This window comes from Myxocyprinus asiaticus, chromosome 22 (genome assembly GCF_019703515.2).
Source record: "Myxocyprinus asiaticus isolate MX2 ecotype Aquarium Trade chromosome 22, UBuf_Myxa_2, whole genome shotgun sequence".
Classification (NCBI taxonomy): domain Eukaryota; kingdom Metazoa; phylum Chordata; class Actinopteri; order Cypriniformes; family Catostomidae; genus Myxocyprinus; species Myxocyprinus asiaticus.
Genome location: NC_059365.1, coordinates 40,656,951 through 40,681,811, shown reverse-complemented (window position 1 = coordinate 40,681,811; position 24,861 = coordinate 40,656,951). Strand labels below are relative to the sequence as shown.

At 37.4% G+C, this 24,861-nt stretch overlaps 1 protein-coding gene across 2 annotated transcripts in view; it reads left to right on the top strand.

Moving 5' to 3' along the window:
* The first annotated feature begins 13,032 nt into the window (after positions 1-13,032).
* aup1 (AUP1 lipid droplet regulating VLDL assembly factor) overlaps positions 13,033-24,861 on the top strand; it is a 39,263-nt gene continuing 27,434 nt past the window's right edge. For both annotated transcript variants that reach the window (XM_051650357.1, XM_051650356.1), the window contains exons 1-3: positions 13,033-13,203; positions 13,927-14,064; positions 15,776-15,926. In XM_051650357.1, coding sequence (XP_051506317.1) covers positions 13,163-13,203; positions 13,927-14,064; positions 15,776-15,926 — 330 coding nt within the window. In that variant the 5' untranslated portion in view covers positions 13,033-13,162. The remainder of the gene's footprint in view (positions 13,204-13,926; positions 14,065-15,775; positions 15,927-24,861) is intronic.

The window sequence follows — 24,861 nt, the reverse complement described above, 5'->3', positions numbered from 1 at the left end:
CATTCATGAGTTCAGTTGTATTTGAACAGTCAGTATCAACATGGATATTGAAATCACCAAGCAGTATAACATGGGGAGACATAGCACAGGCAAGAGTGAGTATTTCACTAAGTTCAGAGAAAAAGTGAGGCTGATACTTTGGAGGTTGGTAAATCAATAACACAATGAGAGGAGTTTCACCAACAATCTTGAGAGCCAGATATTCAAAAGACGTGACATAAAATTCAGTCAAAACCGCTCTCATGCCATCTTGACAAACAACAGCTAGTCCGCCCACCTATCCGTGAGGTCGGGGTTTAGACAAATATTTGTATCCGTGTGGAGTAAGCAAATTTAGTTGTAAAAAGTCATTAGGTGTTTGCCAGGTTTCAGTTAGTAGTAGCATGTCCAGTTTTTTATCAGTGATGAGTTCATTGAGAATTGACGCTTTGTCCGTTAATGAGCGACAGTTCAGTAGTGCCAAATCCTGATGAACAAATCCGAAGAGTTTTGATGTGGAGTAGTGATCATCTTTAGTTAAATGTCTCAGTGAACGTGAGTTTGAGCATCTTGCTGATGCAACATCAGTTTTACAGCACCGTCTTTTTGTCCAGATAGATGGAATTGATGTGGGAGATGAGCGATAGACAGACTGGAGATTCCGTGGTGAGCAATGGATATACCGCAGCGGCCGGAGGATTCCAAGTTCATGACATAGTTCATATGTCTCAGAGTCTAAACGTGGATGGCAGTTTAAGACTCTAAGTCGTGATTTCAGTAGTTGGATTTCCATGGCATGAATGCCAAGGACAAGAGTGAGGAAAATAAAAAACGCTTTAATAGATGAAATCCAAGACATGTTTATATGCGAGATATTGAGCAAAACAGTCATGAGATGCCAGCTACAGCAGCCTCAATCAACGATATCGCGTTAGCCAGAACCCTGCCTAGTCTACAACTAACAGTTGATCGAGAGGAAGGCTACCCAACCGGTCAAAGAACTGTCGACACAGGTGATAAAGAGAGTGGAGACTCACTCAATACCCATGCCGAGAGAGGTGAATGACAGACAAAGAGAGGGCTCGCGACATACCCGTGAAATGGAGTGTGAACTGTCCAGTCTCCAACGGCAGGTGAATGCTGTTTTTCTCAGGTGAGCAGAAAGAAAGTGAGGCATAGAATCCAATTCCAAATGTGTAATAAATCCAGAAGCCAACAGGATTTAGCTTTATGCAGACTAATAAATGAATAGAAAAACAAACGGAAACAAACATGAAAAAAAAAAGAATATATAGTCCAAATGTGAAGCGGCAGCCAAACGCGCACAGCGTTCTCACACCGGAAGTAAAGCCATCTTAGCATACAGTGACATTATATTATATTATACATAATATTTAATACATTTAAATGTACAGTACTTTGCAAAAGTTTTAGGCAGTTGTGAAAAATGTTGTCTAGTGAGGATATTTTCAAAAATAATGTAATGAATAATTTCTATTTATCAATTAACTTCATATAAGGTGCAGTAAATATACTAAATGAATATTTGGTGTGACAACTCTGCCTTTATATATATACAGTATTGTGCAAAAGTTTTAGGCACTTGTGAACATTTTGCATAGTAAGGATGTCTTCAAAAATAATGACATAAATAGTTTTCATTTATCACTTAAAGTCATACAAAGTTCAGTAAACATAAAAAAGCTAAATCAATATTCGGTGTGACCACCTTTGCCTTTAAAACAGCACCAATTCTCCTAGGTACACCTGGACACAGTTTTTCTTGGTTGTTGGCAGATAGGATGTTTCAGGCTTCTTGGAGAATTCACCACAGTTCTTCTATCTATTTAGGTTGTCTCAAATGCTTCTGTTTCTTCATGTAATCTCAGACTGACACGATGTTCAGTGGGGGGCTGTCATCTGTTGCAGGGCTCCCTGTTCTTCTATTCTAATCTTTTCTATTTGCAAAAGTAACGTTTGGGAGTCTAACATTTATATTTCCTATTGACACACTAAAGCTGAAGATATAAATAACCATCTTAAGGCAAATGTTTTTGTTAAACATCTTATGTGCCTAAGACTTTTGCACAGTACTGTATATATATATATATATATATATATATATATATATATATATATATATATATATATATATATATATATATATATATATATATAGTATTATATAATACAATAATTCCAAATAACAAACAAAGTAACATTTATTTTTAAAGACACTGTATGATACTGTAAGGTACTTCAAAGAATACCATGGCATTATCAAGGTATCGTCATTAAAGGAATATTCCGGGTTCAGTACAAGTTAAGCTCAGTCAACAGCATTTGTGGCATAATTTTCATTACCACAAACATTAATTTAGGCTTGTACCCCATTTTCTTTAAAACAAAGAAGAAGAAAAAAGAAGCAGAAATCTGGGTTACAGTGAAGCACTTACAATGTAAGTGAATGGGGCCAATCCGTAAATATTAAAGGTGCACTCAGTTCTTTTTTTTTAAGTGTGTCGAAGTAGCTTACATTGGCTTACACTGACACCTAGTGGCCTGGATGCTGCATCATTCAAACACAGTAGTTTTTAGTTACCAATGCCATTGTAGAAATTCCCTATGCACAGTAAACCAGGATTAATTTAATCCAAGAATGAAAGTTTCAGTTATTGAGATAAAGCGAGCAGTATTCAGCTGGATGCTAACATGGCAGCCCCCATAAGGCGCCCTTGCACCATGTAGAATAAAAGAGCTTTTATAAGGTTACTGATATGATTGAACTCTTCATCTCACATGAGTGTTCAAAATGACTATTCATTTTGTACAATTATTTAAATGAGGGGAAAAAACTACGATTTAAACAAATAATAACACAAGTTTTGACTGAATTATTCATGTAAGTGCTTTTATAAAATTATAAGCTTCTCATTTCTGCCTTAAAACCCTCCAAAAAATTGGCCCCATTCACTTCCATTGTACATGCCTCACTCTAACTTCAATTTTTGCTTTTTTATAAAGAAAAAGAGGGACAAATTATTTTTTTGTATCAATCAACATTATGCCACAGATGCTGTCGATTGAGCTTAACGTATTGTACCCAGAATATTCCTTTAAACATTTCATTATGGTTTTTCCAATTTACATTTTTATGTTCATATCATATTCACCATATCATGCCACATCAGTTTTGTGCTCCCACATAAGGATTTGTGTTATTCTACGGGAAAGCAATATAAATCCCATTCAACATTTCACCTGCTGTGAATTCACAGTATGATGTTTTGTTGGGCTGTGTACACGCTGAGTTGAAGGTATTGAGTTTAGCTTAATGGATTTTAAAAAAAAAATATTCTTTGACATATTGGAAAATGAAAAAATGCATAAACAAAGCAAGTCAAAGAAGTCACTGAAATAATCTTCTCTATCCAATTGTAGCAAACTCTACTAATCTGCATTTATGGTGCACTCATTATCCATTATCTCCCATATTATGAAATAGCTTATAACCTGTCTAGTGTTTTATCTCACCAGGCAGGTGATTAACTCCAGCGTTATTAACACGATCCAACCACCATAGATTCACCACAGGATGCTTCTCCTACAAAGTGCACCCCTAATTTTTTTTTAATTGTTTTAAAGTGCCTTTATTTTTCTTTCGACAGACATTAGCCTCACAGCGTTAGCCACAATTCGATGACTTGGCACGCTAGGACACCAAAATGGTCAATCAGTGCAGGTAATATTGGTCAGGGCAGTTGATTTAGTCTCCGTGCAGTCTTCCAATCAGCATTCCCCTCATACAAATCTGTAGATAATTGCTGAGACCGACCATTTAAGAAGCGTAAATCTATCATTTTAATAGTCATGATGCTCAACAGGTACACAGATCTGGGCACTATGTGCTGTGGTTCCCAAAAGTCACACCCTGTGCCGAGCTGCACTGAATAATTGAAGTGGTTTGTGTACACTCATTCATCTGAAGTGCTCTCTCATAAGTCTATCTCCAGAGACGGGTTTGAGCGGGAAAAGGCGGCACTGTTACTACGTTAATGAGAAGCTCTTTGCTGTATCCTAACTAGACTATAGATATACAACCTGACATTATGTTGTTTTTACAGCCATTTGTCAAATAAAACCCAGTATTGAGTTCAACTCATTGACATAGTAGGTGCGCATGTTCACAATGTTTGTGCGCATATGATATTTAGATATTTTATGTTAAATGAAATGTTTGCCTTTAGCTGAAGAGAACTGCTGTAATATGGGAAAAATTCATTTGTCACATGGTAAAAGCTAGCTAGATTAGAGCAGATCCCAACATGGACAGGTTGTGTGACATGCCCTTATCCTAAAAAAAAAAAAAAAACATGAAGAAATCTATGCATTTAAGTAAGTTCTGTTCACCATTCACTTGCATTTTGAGGACCTACCGAGCTGAGATATTCTTCTAAAAATCTTTGTTTATGTTCAGCAGAAGAAAGAAAGTCATACACATCAGAGATGGCATGAGGGTGAGTAAATGATGAGAGAATTTTCATTTTTGGGTGAACTATTCCTTTAACCTTTCCCCGAGCAATCTCCGGGGCATGGGATCTGGTCCCATGGAAATCAGGAAGTAACTAGCTGTGTCCCAAACGACACACTATACACTGTGCACTTATAAAATATTCTATGCACTCAGCCATGAAGTGTATGAATTTTCAAAGTGTAGTATTGTCCCAAATGGAACACTTAACTTTTTTTTTTACTACACGGAAGCATTAGCCTTTACCAGCTGACGGAAGTGATGTTTTAAACGCATGCGATGTGTTGCCGCTAGCTTTAGCACGTTAGCCAACCTCAGTTCAACACTTGTATCTTAACGTACATATTCACATAGCTTGGGGCGACAGTAAAGCATTCAACTCACATTTGTAATATGCTGTATCCACTGAAGTTTCGCTAGCTGCTACATTCTTCATTATTTACATCTGTTTTGTCAGACCAGCAGTGCAGCCAGGTAACTCCACCCCTTCCGCTATCTACGGCAAGCCACGTGCACTGAGTGCATGAACATTCCACACTCCGTTTTGACAGTTGAAAAAGCGCATCATCCGGATACTTAAAAGTACACTTCTTTTTGCTGCATTTTCAGTGTAAATGTACTACTCCCACTACTTACACTACAAAATGGCGAAGAATAGTGCAGAAGTGTTCGGCTTGGGATGCACCTGTTGTGTTAACGTAATTAATGGTAAGCACGATTCTGAGGTTGCATTTCAAAAGTACAGTTTTAATCCACTGGCTCCACTAGGTTTTGGGTTGGGAAGTATGGTTAATACAATATGCATTCCTGTTGACTGTATTACATAATCTACAACTAAAAATAAAAACTGACTTTTGGCGTCACTCTGCGGACATTTTACCCACTAATTGGTCAACAACACTTCCAGCTTCAGTCACTGGGGGCAGTGGTTCAAATCTGGTTCAGACCAATTTCAGCAGCAGAACTTTTGACCTACTGTTGCAGATTCACAGTGTGATCAGACTGAGATGCGTTTCCCAAAAGCATTGTTAGCTAAGAATACTTGCACGTTCCATCTTTACCAGCATAGTTCAATAATCTGGTGTTTCCCTAAGCCATGGTTCCAATGAACATTTGCAAACAGCGTCGCCAAGATGTGTGGTTGGAATTGCAGCTCTCTACCTGCAGTTAGAAGCATTGTTTCTTGTTAGTTTATGGTGTCTTCGTCATTTGACTTCCCTGAGGCTTTGTTGTCTTTCATGCCATATATATATTTAATTCTGTAAGACTTAGTTAGGATCTCGTTTACATACACTTAAGAAAACGGCTTCCAGGATTTTTGCAGAAAGTAGTGTTCGAAAAATCTTGCAAGTGCTGCTGTGTTCAGTACGGCAATTAAGGGTTTAAGAGAAAGCGACCTAACACACCTAGGTTTCTGTCTGAGAATGCGGCTTCCACGGCCATGTAAACATATAAGCGCCATTCTGATAGGTTTTTGAAGAGTACACATGTTTGTATATGCTCACATGCGCTGGGCAAACCCCAGAGTATGATGAAGGTGGAAAACTAACTGAGCTGCATGAACATAGGGCTTCTGGTGTCCATGTAAACATTATATAATTTGACATCCATTCAATCTCCACAGAAATTATTACTCCACCCCCTGCGAAACGTAATTAACATCAGCTCTATATAGTTGAACCAGCGTGGTTCGAACGATGGATGTGCAACATAGTTACTATGGTTTCTGGAAACAGTTGTGACTAGCCAGTTCATTTTTCAAACTATGCATCATACTATGGTAGATAAGCAGTGAGTTACGTCGCTGTATGGGAAACGCACCCCAGATTAGGTCACCACATGATGTTCAATGTAAAATCACCCTAAAGCAAAACCAGTAGTTTACCACTGGCATAAATATTCCTCCAAACATATGTCAGTCCTTCATTCCCTTTCTCTATGAACATTCATCTATATTTTCTGGTCATCAATGAAAAGAGCACACATTCGATGACTTTATTGCACCAAATCAGCCAAATTTGTAGCAATATAGCCATTAAATGGTTGTGCTATTTTTTTTGAAGGCCAGAGATATATGGTTGAATGAGAAATACAAGTCATGAGAGATAGCTCAACCCATCAAAGGCAGTCAATAGCAAAACAGATGCTCGGCAAACACTGACCACAGAGGACGTGCAGCCGCAGCACTACGCCAAAACTTCTACGGTTACACAAACTTTGTTTTCGCCCCCTCTAAATCAAACCCCTTTACCAGCGCCTGCCATCTGTTCCAGGAGAATCTGTTTCACTCCTGGCCGTTATTGGTTCTAATGGTGCTATCAGCTAAGCTGCTAAACCAAATTACTGCTTAAAAAGGGAGGCCACCCCAGCTAATCATGGCAGTCTAACCTGATTTGGCTGTGATGAAGAGATGGGATAAAGATCAGTTAATGCAGGGAGAATGATCTCACAAATACAAAAAACTCAATTCATTTCTCCAGGAGGGCAATCTGTCCGATTCAGCGCTAATGGAGTGGAGTTTCATTAGACTCAAGGCGTGCTGCTCTCTTATCATCCTGATGACAAATAATATCAAATAAAGTTGATCTTCATTAAGAATGTGCTCATTGAAAAGCTTGAATTTGTGCGGAATTAACACAAAATTTGTTAATATACTGATCTGGACATTTTGAGAAACATGCTAATGGTAGTAGGGCATGCTATGCTGGAAACATGTGACCATTACTATTATATAAAGCAAGTATAAATATTATAATTGCTCATACTTTAAGTTGGGGATTTAAACAAACCCCAAGTGATAACAATTAAACTTTGGCGCATAGCTTGTCCGTAGCTTTGCTGAGAAGAGTTATGATTAGGATTTTCACTGGTGATAAAATTGGGGGAGGGATCCATAAACTTATCTAGAGAGCAGAATATCATACAGAGTTGGTGAAAAGTGCCTTTCAAAGCAAGTCAGTCCACACGGCGGCCATCTTGGGAATGCTTCCAGGCAGCTATTTTCTATGGATACAAGCGCCATAAAAGTACAGCTCCTATCTACTTGAATGGAGAATAACGAAAATCTCCAAAACGGTTGGTTTAAGAAGACGACCAAATCAGCAGTAAAATCTGACAACAATGGTATCATAAACTGTGCTACTTTAGTTCAGATCATGCTAAAATACGCTATTTTTCAGGCTAGTCCAGCTAATGTGCATGCGCGTTCTTGAGTTAACAGACAGGTGATGTCTGTATCTAAAATGTGATTGGCTCTTTTACTTGTGAGACGGGACTTCCTTTTCCACATCAACTTTGACAGTTCCCCCTGTTAAAAAGACCCAATTCCCATGCTAGTCTAGGCTGGTTAATGCTGGTTATTGCTGGCTTGGTTGTGCTGGTGGACCAGAAAAGCCATGCTTTTTACCAGCAAAACATAGCTGGTGAATCTGGTTGACCAGCATGGTCTTTCTGATTAAGCTGGTTAAGCTAATTTAAAAGCCTGGTGGAGACACCAGCATACCATGCTAGGGCACCAGCTCTCAAAACACAACGTAAACTGGTGACCAGCGATGCTGGTCTTTTCAGCAGGGCAATTTCTCCCATTCATTTTAATTCTAGTGCTCCATTCCGGGCTTAACAGTCTCTGCCCAGAAAACCTTAACAACTGCACAGCAATGCCTGGCAACCACTCACAACAACCTAGCATTGTGGCGATTTATGCATAGCCAAGCACCTCTCTCCTTTTCTTCAGAAATGTAAACATCTAGTTATTAACTATGTTTTTGCAAATAATTAAAATCAGTTACATTTGCAAAGTTAAACAATTGAAAGGGCTTATGACTTTAACTAAATCTAAATGTTCAGTTTAGTTTCATTTCTTTTCTTTTGATTATAGTTTCGCTTTAGATACAGTATTTTTTAACGAGGACTCAATAAAGCTCAAATCAACTTTAGCAGCACAAATTACAGTATAAACCTTTAAACAAGACTTCAAAAGAAACCTCTGACTGACTGATATCCCCTCTTTTCCTTTTTGAATTAGGACTTAAAGGAACAGTACGCTCAAAAATGAAAATGCTGTCATAATTTCCTTATACAAATTGTGTTCTATGAAACACAAATGGAGATACTTCTAATCTGCTCTATTCAGTGAGCATGCCTACTTGCACAAACTTACAAGTTGACAAAGCGTAAGGTCATGTAAATGCTTAAACTCTTTTACATTTCCGTGGTTATGTCATAAACAGACTAAGACTAAACCGACTGGCACACATAGCTTTTTGCCCATTACCCAGATTTTGCATTGCATGTAAACACCTTAACATACCGGCTTATCCTATGTTATCCAAGTGATGTGCACATGTCTGTTTACCTTTGTATGTAAAAAATGTGGCTTTCTTGCGTTTTCTGATTTTTTGAATAAGCTGATTCGGTAGTTATCAGCATATTGGTGAGCATGTAAATGTGTTTGATGAAAGTGGATGGGGACCAGGGGCTGTCAACATCCCAACATCCAAAAAGCACAATAAAACCATCATTAAAGTTATCCATAATACTTGTGCGCCACATTCCAAGTCGTCTGAAGCCATGGTTTTGTTTGAGGAACAGACTGAATTTTAAGTTGTTGTTTACTGAAAATCTTGCTTGACAGCCATGGTCACCATTCGCATTCACTTTAATTATGAGGAAAAGAGTAGCTCAGACATTTTGCTGAAAGAAAGTAAGCCATATGGCATGCGGGTGAATAAATGATGTCAGAATTTTCAATCTGGGGTGAACTATACTTTTAAAGTCAAGTTCTTAACACTTAACCACACCATCTGTTAATAGGTCTGGTCCGACTGTGAGTGCACACGTGTTTGTTCACCTGAGGGTATAAATTCATTTAGTCGCCCGCTCTCATCTGCAGCCCCGCAGTATGAGTGAGTTGTGTATGAGGCCGCGGGGCTGAAAAGCAGGTCTGGGCTAAAAAAGCCGGGCCAGGCCTTACAGACGGACATTAGGCCAAACCGGAGTTCAAATCCTATTAGTTTCAGTTGGGAATCAGATTATCGTCGTCGAGAATCACTCGTCTGGCAACTAGGGTCTAATTTACGCCAATCAACGGCAATTATTGAGGGGAAGGGGACCGTCTATTAGGGAGGCTCATCCACTTAGGCTAATGAATGGGGCAGATTCAATCTCTTACTGAAGAGACATATTTGGGAGCTGCAGCTGGGGGCGAATGTACCGCGCTGAAGGGGCACCACTGTTATCTGTCAATGTTTATGTGTGCGTTTGTGTGTGAGGACATAGATGGACTTTAGTCTTATTCGGAGGAGGGGTTATGATTATTTGTATAGTGAGTTTATTGTTGATGGCAGCTGTATGGATGGGATGTTTCAGCATAGTATATTTGCAGTGCACTCTGATCAATATGTGACAAACTGTGTTATTCACTTTGTGAAATGGCGTGTGACTTCACCAAAAGCAAAAGTTTGGAAAAAGTAAAGTTGATTAGAGAATTTTATTGTTATCTGTACAAGTGCAATGGATTTTTAAATCACCTGGTACACACAACAGTAGTACACAGTGGCACAACGAAGTAACAAAAAGCAACTGATTAGAAATGACAGCATTGTTGAAAATGCAGCACTATATTTTGACTTGGTCGGAATTGGAGAGATGGTTATATGAGGGTTTGTTGTGACCTCTTGCGGTTGTAGTCTGTAAGTGCGCTCCTAAATCAAATTAATTTCTCACAAATTGATTTAGTATTGTATAATTGCGGAAGAGCTTTTTTTTTTTCTTTAAGAGAAGGAATTAGCAGTTATTTAGATTACGCAATTGCTAGAACCAGGTTGACAATTGTTTTTAGACGTTGTCAGGCTGTAGTGTAGTTTATACTCCATGACGCAAGATGTCAGCCGTAAAATACCGTAATGAATATACAAAAGCAGGTAAATAAGTGGAACATAAAGGGTGAGTTGTCCTTTCGAAAACTCAAGAGGAACATAGATGCTCTGTTACCTAGCGAATCCACTCTTGCTTTTTCGACAGCAGTTCAACAAATGCGCCACAAGAGGAGGAACTTCACAAGCCAACAGGTCTTCGAATTTATAGACCAATTGTTAAAGGAATATTCTGGGATTAATACAAGTTAAGCTCAATAGACAGCATTTGTGACATAATATTGATTACCACAATATATATATATATATTGTTAACATGTATATATATTAATATCAAAATATTATTATTTTATTTTATATATATATATATATATATATATATATATATATATATATATATATATATATATATATATATATATATATAATAAAAGAATAATATTTTGATTGGCTTCTCCTTTTCTTTAAAAAAAAAAAAAAAAGGAAAAAAAAAAAAAATCAAACCTCTGGGTTCCAGTGAGGTACTTACAATGAATGGGGCCAATCTGTACATGTTAAAATACTCACTGTTTCAATTGTTTCACTGTAAAAAATATGCATGTTAACATGATTTCAGTGTGATAAAATCACTTACTACCCACTTTTCTGTTTAATAGCCAATCTGTCTAAATTTATAGCCAATTTTCACGACTTTATTGCCATTACGGGGTAATGTCAACAAACCCTAAAACCCTAAAATGACTGGAAAATTAAGATTTAACAACTTTACAGCTCAAATTCTACATGAGTTTCAATAGAATAATTAATGGAAGTGCTTTTATAAAATTATAAGCTTCACATTTCTGCCTTTAAACCCTCCAAAAATTGGCCCCATTCACTTCCATTGCAAGTGCCTGACTAAAACATCGATTTTAGTTTTTTTTAAAGAAAAGGAGGGATGAGTGAAAATATTTTTTTTGTGGTAATCAATATTATGCCACATATCAGAATCAGAATGAGCTTTATTGCCAAGTATGCTTACACATACAAGGAATTTGTCTTGGTGACAGGAGCTTCCAGTACACAACAATACTAAAACAGCAACAAGACTTTTAAAAAATAATTAAAATTGAATAAAAAATAGATAAATATTGAAAAGAAAAAAAAAGTATATATAGAATACACAATAGACAACAAATATTTTGTATATAAATATTTAATATCTTTGGAGGGTGGTGTTTTGGAAAGAGGGGGCATGTCTAATTTAACAGCTCAGTCTCCTGACTAAATGAGCTTACAGCACCATTAAAGGGATAGTTCACCCAAAAATTAAAATTCAGTCATTGTTTACTCACCCCTGTGTTGTTATAACCCCATATGACTTTATTTTGCTTAACACAAAGGGAGAAATTGTGAAAAAATGTTGTGCTCAGTGATGTCATACAGTGGCAGTTAATGGTGACCACCTCTTCTAGCTTCAAAAGAATGCAAAAGTATAATTCAAAAGTCCATATTCTATGAGACTCATGATTGTTATGAAAGCATACAATAAGGTTTGGTGAGAAACAAACCAAAATCTAATGTATTATTAGTGAAAATGTTCACTGACCGTTGATCTCCTGATGATAGGGCACGAGAACAACAGTTCACGCAGCCCCCTCGCGACACTGGGGCGAAAACTTATTTTGTTTATCTAAAAACAGGTCCTCCACAGCGATAGTGTCAACAAAACACAACACAGCTGCACAAAAACCAGAGAACAGAACTTACTAAACATGTCTGAAGAGTTTGTAGTAGAAGAATTGATGCATTTCTATGCCCAGCCTTATTTTTATTTATTTTTTTGGACCGGTGCCAGTTCACAGTGGACAGAGCTACTCGTGTGATGCCAAAAATAGAAAACAAGCAATCGATAGAATGTACCATCACTTGTCATGGCTGGTTCGGACAAAAACTCTGATTACCACAGGAAAGATACCTTTTATCGCGTGTGGTTTGCCATCAGGTTAGGACACGGTGTGACTGTGGCTGCCTGTAGCCTCCTCTACGTTTCTTTTTGATTTTGGAATACTCTGTTCAAAAAAATAAGGCTGGGCATAGAAATGCATCAATTCTTCAACTACAAACTCTTTAGACATGTTTAGTAAGTTCTATTCTCTGTTCTGTTGTCACTATCACTGTGGTGGACCTGTTTTTAGATAAACAAAACAAGTTTTCACTTGAATGCCCCAACTGTTGCTCTCGTGCTCTATCATGATTAACGGTCAGTGAACATTTTCACTAAATAATACATTATATTTTGGTTTGTTTCTTGCCAAACCATATCATATACTTTCATAATAATCATGAGTCTCATGAAATAATTTATTAGACTTCTGAATTATACTTTTGCGTTCTTTTGAAAGCTTGAAGAGGTAGTCACCATAAACTGCCACTGTATGACATCACTGAGCTGTTGAGGAATTGTTTTTATGTGTCGTGCCAGGACCTATGTTGTAATAAAATATGAGCTGAAAACTGCTTCTTTATCAATTTAAGAATCATTACAGTTATCTTAACAAACTATACCAAAATCTAAAGGCCAATCAAACGCGCCACTGCGAAACACGTGACCCAACACGGAATAATCTTGAGAGTGGCTCATCTCGCGCTTCTAGTGAACTTCTTTGTTCTTCATCCAGAAACATCAGCAGAGTCTCAACATGGCGAATAACTGCACAGGCTCTCCCCTTCACTCCTGTTAAAGCCTGAAGAATAGTATGCAGCAGCCCTCGAAAATATCTAAAAAAGAATTTGAATAATGGAAACGCGGGGGATTGATCAGATGTTCGACTTCCAGCGGTAAATGACTCCCATTTAAAGACTCAAGTTTCACTGCTAACACAATTAGCCATAGCATGTTCAAACACCGAACCCTGAAAATACAACCATATAAAGTGTGGTAAACGCTAAAGAATGAGCTTCAGATACAAAAATATAAGAGTGAACTGTAAACATGACCCGTTTCTGATTCATTTCACACTAATGTAATGTGACTTAATACACTTGATGTGCCAATACGAGCTCTTGAGACTGTTAATAACAGTATCATATGACTAATAAGACTGAGTCTGGCTGTAATAGAGCCTTGATAGTAAGTAAACCCTGCAAAACTTGTGTTCTATATCAACACAACTGGCCCTCATGTTGGGGATTTTGTCAATGTTATAAGTTGGCATGTATGAGTCAGTCTGTGTTGGATTTGGCCTGTTTGCATTTAAACAAATGTGATCTCCATAGAAATCATAATTCTATATTGTATAGGCTTATTTTTCCTTTTATCTTGTGTTATTGTAGCTCTTATCTTGTTTACCATTGTATGCACACATGACTACAGGAGTAAAGTGCATTCAGCCTGTACTAGTAAGCCTGTTTAGATTTGAGTGAATAGCCATTTGTATTTTTTTTTAATAAATGCTAATAATTTTGTCTCATGTGTGCTCTGCTCTGTTGGTCTCTGGCAAACAGTTGTTGACAGAAATAGATCCTGAAGCTGGTTTCTATTCCTGTCCTCTGTTTTCACAGGTTACCAAATGATGGCTTCATCTTGCTGCTGTTGTTGCTGTACACCCCTGTCGGCCTGTGTTTGATGCTATTACGGATATTTATTGGTGCCCATGTGTTTCTAGTGAGTTGTGCACTCCCTGACAGTGTTGTGAGAAGGTAAGAGGCCACATTGGAACGTAAATTCTTAGGTCACGTTCACACCACAGCTGAATGTGGCCCAAATCATTTATTTATTTATTTATTTATTTATTTGTTTTGGCAGTGTTGTTCACGTGACATTGTAAATGTAGCCATTATCAGATACTGGTCTCTGAACAGCTGACACTCCTAAACTGACCCACCTGCGTATAACAAACCCTGGCATGTTCATCAATTTAGATGGTATAGTTACTGCAATTGAATTATAATTCAAATTTATATGAACAATTCAGTTGGTCTAATATATCTGCAAGTTATTTTAATGGCTAATGCAGTATTTATAAGTAATTTACAGTCATTAAGTGGGATGTGTAATAATATTATTACAAGCAAAACACTCCATAAAATTGTAGGGCAGCAAGAAAACATTGCATTGCATATAGGCTATATAAGGAATAAGAAAAGTGATTTATAATTATTTTTAGATTTGCATTAACTTGCTTGCATTCACGTGTTGATGCAGCTTGAGAAATATAGAAACTGTTCTTTTACATACATCTACTTCTGTCCTGTCATTTTAAATCTGTCATCATTGACAATTTGAATCCATATTTTTATTGTCACTTCAATGCATATTTAGTTATTTTGATTAGATAATCAAGTGTTCTAAATTGATGCGAGGACATGCAAAGATCCTCATTAAACCTCATCTGGTGAATCTACAGTACTTTGCCAAATTTTAGGCACTTGTGAAAAATGTTGCATAGTGAGGATGTCTTCAAAAATAATTTGAATATTCGATGTGATCACCTTTGCCTTTAAAACAGCACCAATTCTCCTAGGTACACCTGGACACAGTTTTTCTTGGTTGTTGGCAGATAGGATGTTTCAAGCTTCTTGGAGAATTCACCACAGTTCTTCTATCTATTTAGGCTGTCTCAATTGACTTCTGTCTCTTCATGTAATCTCAGACTGACTCGATGTTCAGTGGGGGGCTTTGTGGGGGCCATGACATCTGTTGCAGGGCTCCCTGTTCTTCTATTCTAATCTTTTCTATTTGCAAAAGTAATGTTTGGGACTCTAACATTTATATTTCCTATTGACACACTAAAGCTGAAGATATAAATAACCATCTTAAGACAAATGCTTTTGTGAAACATCTTAAGTGCCTAAGACTTTTGCACAGTACTGTATAAGCAATAAAAAGCTTAAATTGTTAATACTTATCTGAAGTATTGAATATATTATTAAATAGATCATTGTAATGGAACCAGTTCTCCGTCATTTCAAAATAAGTGTCCCTGGTGTGTTTTAGGCCTGTTTATAGGTTAAGTCCCACATTATACGTCATATCTACATTTTTTCTGGTTATTATTGGGATTTTGGTTGAACAATAAACTGTCTCTAGGGCCCTATGAAATCTTTGTTTTTGTTTTTTTCTCTGAATTCTGTTTTAAAGTTTAATTAAATTTTATCATAAAAAAAAACTGACTAATAAAAATGAATTCATTGAATTTTAATCAAATGAAAAACAAAACAATTATTTTTCAACATACCATTACATTATTTTTTTTATCGAATGAAGTGCTGTTGACAGATCCTCGCAACACAATCGAAAACACAGTATAGGAGTTATTTTTTGGTCAAATATAGTGCTGCACAGCAGAGCATCACAGTATTAATGAAAGCATTGATGAAAACTTCTAGTTCTCTGTCTGTGTTGTTTCAGGTTCATAGTGAGAATAATGTGCTCCGTGCTGGGCCTTCATGTCCGGCAGAACAGCCCTCGCATACGGGACAAAAGCACCCGACTGTACGTCTGCAATCACGTTACACACTTTGACCACAATATTATCAACCTACTGACCTCCTGTAACACGGTGAGTGTGTATGTGTTCATGTGCATGTCGAAGTTTTCTCAGCATGATGTCATCTCTTTCTCTCCTCTGCTCTGCCCTTGAATTCTATGTCTTTCAGTTTGTCTATTGGATTACTCAGTTGTTACTAGGGCTAGGAATTGCCACATACCTTCCGATTCGATATTACAACGATATTTCCTTGCCGATTCGATATGTATTGCGATTTTTAAAGTATTGCGATTTGATGTTTTGATATAAAAAAGATACAAAACTGTGTTAATTTCTTCTTTCTCAGTTAGAAATGTCTGTTGAAGGACAGTTATGTCTGAAATGACAGTTTCACCCTGTGATACAGAATTTGCAGGTTAAAGGTAGGGATATGCAAAATTACTAATTTAAAACTACCAATCAATTAGTCAACTAGTTAGTGCCCATGGAACCCATGTAGAAGGCTGCATTATGCCCATTGGTATTCAACAAATAAACAGTATATACAGTATACCATTTTAACTAATTTTGTTATTTTATAATATAAAATATAACAAATTACCATTGGCTATTATTATTGTCATAATGATAATTTTACAATGTAGGCCTACAAATGGAGGCTAAAGAATAAACTTGTTCAAAAACCATTTCTGGGGCTGTACTAGGGCTGATCGATTATGGCAAAAATCATAATCATGATTATTTTGGTCAGTATTGAGATCATGATTATTTAACACGATTACTCATTGACTTTGGAAACATCATGCATTTATTGAACTTTAAAAAAAAAAAAAAACTTGTCTTTTTAACAGTGGATTTCCTTGAACTTGAAATGTAAACAGCATTGGGTAGGGGAGGAGACTGTTGTCATATAATAATTATTTTATGTTACATATGGTAGTAAAATAAAGGAAAGCCTCCATCGCATGCTCATAGTCGTATGGAATGAGATCTACTTTTTCACCATGTTATTGCAGCAAGGTCTGCCATGTACAATAAAGGCTATACATTATCACAATACAAAAATTACAGTAGTCGGTAGTGAAATTTGATTCTCAATACCAGCTTCAAAACCACAACAAATAATAACACTAACTAATATGTCAATTATGGAAGAATGGTATCAAATTCTTAATTATTCAAGACTAGTAAACAGTCAGTAATAAAATAACAATAATAATAAAAAAAAACAAAACAGCAAAGAATAGAAATTGATTACAAATAATAGGAAAAAAAAAACAAATTAAGAAAATTCAGTGCTTTTTTAACAGCTTTAAAAGTTTTTAACAGCAGTATCAAGTACTTAAGTAAACATTCAGAATGAAATGCAACATAAAACTACTACTGGTCTTTACTGTATGATTATAATACATTAGTACTTTTTAAAGCTTCTAAAGTTACTCAGTCAAGAGCAGTGAGTGGTTTTCTTGTTATGGTAGTTTGATTATTATAATGACACACTAGACAGCAGTAGGTCTATTAGCTTACATTTATACTTAAAAGTCCAGCATTTTAATACAAATCTGCCTTTTTCTCTGCTGTTTACATTCAATTTAGACATCACTCTCTGTGTATACATGAAAGATGGGAATTTTGGTGGAATTTTGAAATGTACATTTGAAGTAAGAAGTTTACATACACCTTAGCCAAATACATTTAAACTCAGTTTTTCACAATTCCTGACATTTAATCGTAGAAAACATTCCCTGTCTTAGGTCAGTTAGGATCACTACTTTATTTTAAGAATGTGAAATGTCAGAATAATAGTAGAGAGAATTATTTATTTCAGCTTTTATTTCTTTCATCACATTCCCAGTGGGTCAGAAGTTTACATACACTTTGTTAGTATTTGGTAGCATTGCCTTTAATAGTTTAACTTGGGTCAAACATTTTGGGTAGCCTTCCACAAGCTTCTCACAATAAGTTGCTGGAATTTTGGCCCATTCCTCCAGACAGAACTGTTGTAACTGAGTCAGGTTTGTAGGCCTCCTTGCTCACACACGCATTTTCAGTTCTGCCCACAAATTTTCTATCGGATTGAGGTCAGGGCTTTGTGATGGCCACTCCAATACCTTTGTTGTCCTTAAACCATTTTGCCACAACTTTGGAGGTATGACTGGGGCCATTGTCCATTTGGAAGACCCATTTGCAACCGAGCTTTAACTTCCTGGCTCATGTCTTGAGATGTTGCTTCAATATATCCACATCATTTTCCTTCCTCATGATGCCATCTATTTTGTGAAGTGCACCAGTCCCTCCTGCAGCAAATCACCCCCACAACATGATGCTGCCAACCCCATGTTTCACGGTTGGGATGGTGTTCTTCGGCTTGCAAGCCTCACCCTTGGTGAACTGTTTGGTGAACTGGCCAAACAATTCAATTTTTGTTTCATCAGACCAGAGGACATTTCTCCAAAAAGTAAGATCTTTTTACAAATGTGCACTTTTGTCTGGTGTAAAACTGTAGTCTGGCTTTTTTTTTGCATTTTTTGGAGCAGTGTCTTATTCCGTGCAGAGCAGCCTTCCAGGTTATTTCGATATAGGACTCATTTTACTGTGGATATAGATACTTGTCTACCTGTTTCCTCCAACATCTTCACAAGGTCATTTGCTGTTCTGGGATTGATTTGCACTTTTCGCCCCAAACTACTTTCATCTCTAGGAGACAGAATGCGTATCCTTCCTGAGCGGTATGATGGCTGCGTGGTCCCATGGTGTTTAAACTTGGGTACTATTGTTTGTGCAGATGAACGTGGTACCTTCAGGCATTTGGAAATTGCTCCCAAGGATGAACCAAGCTTGTGGAGGTCCACAATTGTTTTTCTGAGGTCTTGGCTGATTTCTTTTTATTTTCCCATGTTGTCAAGCAAAGAGACATTGAGTTTGAAAGTAGGCCTTAAAATACATCCACAGTTACACCTCCAATTGACCTATCAGAAGGTAATTGGCTAATTGCTTAAAGGCTTGACTTCATTTTCTGGAATTTTCCAAACTACCTAAAGGCACAGTTAACTTAGTGTATGTAAACTTCTGACCCAATGGAATTGTGATATAGTCAATTAAAAGTGAAACAATCTGTCTGTAAACAATTGTTGGAAAAATTACTGAGAAGTGGTTAAAAAATGAGTTTTAATGACTTCAACCTAAGTGTTTGTAAACTTCTGACTTCAACTGTATTTGACCGGTGCGCATTAGCGTGAGCATTTTCGGAACATGCGCGCATGTTCAGCACACACACATATGCCGCCTGTCAATCAAACAGGGCGCAGCTGTTACTAGATCACTAGCGAATTATAAAATTATGTGCTCTGGATTACTTTCAATAGCAGAATAAGAATATGAACTTGCTAATAAGTGAGACAGGCCTAGGCTTTCGCAAATATAGCTGGTTATTTTTTAGTTATTGACGTTTTAATCAGACGGGCAGGTAAAATTCTCTTTCACTTGCCCCTTCAAAAATCCACTTGTACCGGCCAAGCGTTAATGTTGAGCCCTGATTAAATATTGTATTCAATATTCTCCAGTACATTTTTTTTCTTTGCAGTATAGCTCCTAAAGTAAATGTACGTTGATTTAAAAGAGTTTTAGATATTATTTTGGAAAACATGCCAAAAAAGACCAATCAAAAACATATTTTGTTCCAGTGCATAATGGGCTAGGACTACACTCTCTCACCTTTTTCACTTCGATCCATTTTTAACTCACAAAAAACAAACTTTCTCTTCTTAATAGAGCTGTGTATTGCCGATTTTCTTCATGATAAGATGCATAATGTGAACGTGACACATATATTATGATTCGCTACGTCACGAGTCATCACGTTATAATCTAGCTGCAGTGATGAGCGTCACCGCGCCAGAGTGTGCATCAGCCGGGAGAAGATTAAATCACTTCCCCGGTCATTTCACGCAACTCATAGACGTGGCACTGACCGCACAGAGAAATGCCAGTTTCAGAGTTTATCATAACCTGCTTCCTTATTATTTGAACTTTCATAAAGGATGCTTTAAAGATATAATGCTGGGGTGTTTCATTGCAAAACGGAATGCAGCACAATAATTTATATCTCGATTATCTTGTTTTCATAATCGTTGGAAGCCAAAATCTTAATTGAAAATACAATTTGATTAATCGCCCAGCCCTAGGCTGTCCTGAATTATGATGACACACATGACAATTCACCTGTAGCCATGTTGTTGCATGTCATTTGCGTGTGCATCCTGAGATCATATGCGGCATTCTCGTAGACAACACTATTCTTGAAAACTGCTCCCAGATGATGAGAGAGAAGAAATAGTGAGAACTCATCTTATGCACGTGTTCCGCGAGACACGCTCAAGCTGCGCTCAAAAACACATCTGACTGATTCTAACTGATACCCGCATTGCCGGCTTTTCTGTTCTTCAAAATGTAATCAGGTGTTTTCTTAAGCATGCGTCTCTGTCTAACGGCCATTCATGTCGTAGGTCACTCCGAAATATGCAAAATTACCCGCCACTGCGCACGAATACCCTGACTGTTTGATTATAAATATTGCGGGGGCGCGACATGTAGTTTACGGCATCCAACAGTTTGCTAAGTCTTTTTACTGCTAAACTATTAATTAAAGCAGTGTCCAACAGAATCTGCAGAATGACTTAAGACAAATACTCTCCACAGCACCTCACAAATAAACTTTTGGATTATGCATAATAACAGCGACATTGATCACAGCAGAGGTTTTGACATCCGACAGTGAACAGGCGGCGCTTTGATGGCCATAGCAGCAGTGCATTAAAGGGCTAAATGTAAAGAAATAAAGAGACAAAACATCTCAGAGAGAAAACCTGTTCATGTGGAACTCTGCACAAATATACCTTCCTACATTTATCTATCAATTATTGTTTTAGCATTAATGTAAACGTGTATTTTTTTTATTATATAAAAAAATCTATTTTTTATTAGGGAGACTGTTTGCCTCAAAAATCGCAATATGTAACAAAATTGTTTTTTTTTCCCCAGCCCTAGTTGTTACACACACAATGAGGTCTGTTTCTCCTTTCACAGCTGAGCTGACTTTATACTGGGCCAGAGGCCAGCAAATCAAGAGTTTTGTTCTGTCTGTTTGCTCACTTTAAACGATTCACTTTGTTTGTATTTAGGAGTGTCTTGTATTTATCTCTGGTCATTAGGTCATGCTCTTCTGATTGATCTTATGTGTCTGCATCGGTTGTCGTTGACTTAGTTGCATTAACCTAAGATCTCGAAATAAATAATTGATCCCTTTGGAAATTGTAGTGCGTTACCGCACATTTCCATATTCTCACATTTTTCTTTGCATGCCCTTGCTTCAATTTAAAACACTTGATTATCCAATAAAAAATAACTGTCAAGCTAAAAAATGACATAAAAGAACAATTAAAACAGGCCCGGCTCCCCCCCAATCAGGAGCTTGGTCCACCCTGGCCCCAACCCCCATAACAACCAATCACAAAATTGGTGCGATGTTCAATTCAGCTCCAGATTTTCTTTTTCTTTTCTTTTTTTTTTTAAGTGTAGGCCATCCAAACAATAGCCTTAGCCTCATTCACCTTGGGTCAAGTTCAAAGGCATCTTTGGATGGTGTCAAAAACACAATTACACCTACACAAAAATGCAGCAATTCTGTCCCAAATGATTTAAACAAGGCAAATCCTCATCAGCCGGCTCTGAAATCATACCCCCGAACTCTTCTCTGAGGGAGGGAGGGAGGGAGGGAGCGATGTTTTTCGGCCGCTTGGTATCAGTCACGACCGTGGCTTGAATATTCTGTAGAGCGTGACGCATGCTTTTGTTTTCCATGTCGAGTATTTGGTGTTGCTTTCTCCGAGAAGGATACTTTTGTTTCGACGGGTTTTAGAAACTGGAAAGCAGCATTAGAACACGACCGCGGTCTTCAAAAACATGCTTGTAGCCAGGCTCAGTTACAAGCCTCAACTGTGTGGGCAGAATTTCGCCACCGACAGGTGTCAGGGGAGACCGTAACATGTTTACTCGGCCTCCAACAGATAGAAAAGAATCGATATTACATAAAAAGCGTGGCAAGTGTTATGAAAGTTTTAGCAGTCAGTGAGCTTGAGTTGAGTCAATGATCAATGAGATCGGGAAACATTTGACAATGAGGAGGATTGCATAGCTACAGGGCTTTTTGCCAAGCTGTTTAAATACATGTTGGAAAAAGATAAATACCTTGCTGACATTGTCAAGTATCCCAGAAAATGCAAAGTACACTTCCAAAACCATCCAGAATGAAATGATTGAAATTTTGGCATCCATGGTTCTGAAAAAATATAACAGCAATATGACACTGCTGATTCAGCTGCATTCTGTTTAAAAAGTGATGGCACAAGGGATCGGTGCAACATTGGAAATTTGACTGTTGTAATCTGCTTTGCGTGCAATGGTGTGCCAGAGGAACATCTCATTGGCTTGTTAGAACTACAGCAGCTTGATGCAGATTACCTCACCACCGAAATATTAAGACACTTGTCTCATACAGGATTCAGTTCTGACAATATACTGAGCCAGTGTTATGATGGAGCATCAGTGATGAGTTGGGTGCGAGGCGGTGATCAGGCTTTATTGCAAAAAAGGTTGGGCAGGCATATCCCCAACATCCACTGCTATAACCACCAGCTTCACCTCTCCATCATACATGCAATTCAAAGTTAACTTTGTGCCAAAAATTCTTTGACTTGTCAGGCTCCCTGTACTCTTTTTTTTTTCAGGCATCATTTTGTCTGTCAGAGGTTGGTCCACTGGACAAGTCTTTTTGAAGTTACCAAATGTGTTGTGGAGAACGAGGAAGTCATTCTTGACATTCTTTCCAAGGTTTCTGATGATGACAATGCCTCGGTTGACCTTGCAAAAGAAACTTCTGGGCTTCTCTCTCAGCTGAAGCGATGCCATTTGTTTGAAGTTGGCAAATTTCTGATTCTTCATCTTGCCATTTTGAAACCAGCCAATGCCATCCTACAGTCTGATGTTGATTTGTGCAGTGCAGCTGAAGTACTGCAGGGATCTCTTAGTGCACTGAGAAATCTCAGAGAAAATGACAGTCAATTGCAGCAGTACTGCACTCGCATGTCTACTGATGAGCCCTCACCAAAACGTCTAAGGACTATTAATCCCTTCTATGCTGACTCTGTCATTTTATCACCTATAGGGTAAGAAGGGCAGTCAGGCTCTGAATGTTCCACTGAAGCTCTAAGGTGACTGATGTTAAACATTGTTGATACAGCTGTATCAGAGATGGAAAACAGGTTTTCCACAAAGACTTTAAAGCTGATGCAAGTCCTCTCATGTTTGATGCCAAAATCCAACAAATTTCTTGACATTCAGCTGCTTGAGCCTTTCTGTAGTCTTGCAGGGGTTGCAAAAAGTGAGCTGCATAGTGAAATTCTTGTTGCCAGACCAATGCTGACCAAAAAGCTTTCAACTGATGCTGACTGTTTGGCTGTTTGCAAACTCTTGCAGGAATACAAAGATGCATTTCCAAGTCTTCATAAACTGTGTGTCTACCCTGGTCATGGGCGTTTCTACTGCTTCGTGTGAGAGCTCATTCTCCAATGCTTCATGAAAGGAAAAAAATCTTGTACTTTTAGCTCATGAAAAATCAATAACACATGAACTGGACATGGATGAGTTTGTGACTGAATTTTCTAAAACAAGCAGAAAGCTAATGTTGTAAATATTATGGTAGTTATATCAATAGTTCGATGCACAGTCTCGGACCTGCACCTGTTGTGATAAAATCTACAGTTACTAAATTGTTACAAAATCTGTTATAGAGGACAGTAAAATAAATATAAAAATCTAGATAAAGTTCATCAAGACAAACATTATGTTGGCATGAGAAAGCCTGGCCAATATTTTTAAAAGCTTAAAGTTTGAAAGATAAGTTTAAGGATGTATGTAGATAGTTAGATGTTGGAGCAGTTGGAGTGTATGGGGTGTAATATGCATTTAGAATGGCACTGGAGGTGCTTTTTTTTAACCAGAATTTGAATAAGAAGCGAATTAAACTACTGTGAACTTGCCTACAAACAGACACATACAGGACTTCCTGGAGAGTTCAGGATGTCAAAATAAAAGCGTGAGGGTTTAAAAATTAAAAGGTGTCACGGTGAGACTCACGGAGGCAGAGATATGAACTCAGTAGCAGGGTTTATTGAACAGATGATTGAAACAGTGATGTAAATATTGTGAGTAAATCCAGTTGAGCAGAGTGGCAAACAGCAGGTGAGTAATATCCAGACAGAGTATAGACACGATGAACAGATAACTCACAACAGTCTTATGATACTTGCAGGCCATAATGAAGACACAGGTATGTGTGACATAATAGAAAGGTCTGGAGTCTCAGAGGTACTATCGATGAGAACAGACAAAGAGTGTGTGTGAAAGCAGGGTATATATGCAGTCCTTGATTAGCCACTAATGATATGCAGGTGCGTGTAATCAGAACTCAGGGGAGAGTGAGCACTGTGAGGGCAGTGAGGAAGAAAGAGAGACCCCGGTGGATCCATGACTAAAGGTTTGATATAATAGGTTTGACGATTGAGATATATTACTATTATAATATATTATTATTATTATTATTTGTTTACAGATTATAATAATATTTAAGTTGAATGGGTTCCAAAAAAATAACTGTGTAAATGAAAAGTGAACTGATCTCTTACAACTAAATTGAACAAAAAAAAGAGATCTGAATCCTTTAAAGTCCAGAAACAAGTTGAAAATAAATTGCAAAAAAAAAAAAAAAGTCGTCTTTTCTACTAATGACTTATACTGGAATTACTGTTAATTTTGCTGCTACATTATCCAGTATACTAGTTAACAATACATTTTTTCTTAATAAGCTATACATTTATATTGAAATAATGTGTAGTTAGAGGTTTGTGTTTCTTTACATATTAAAGAGCACACTAAATTCTAAACTGATTAT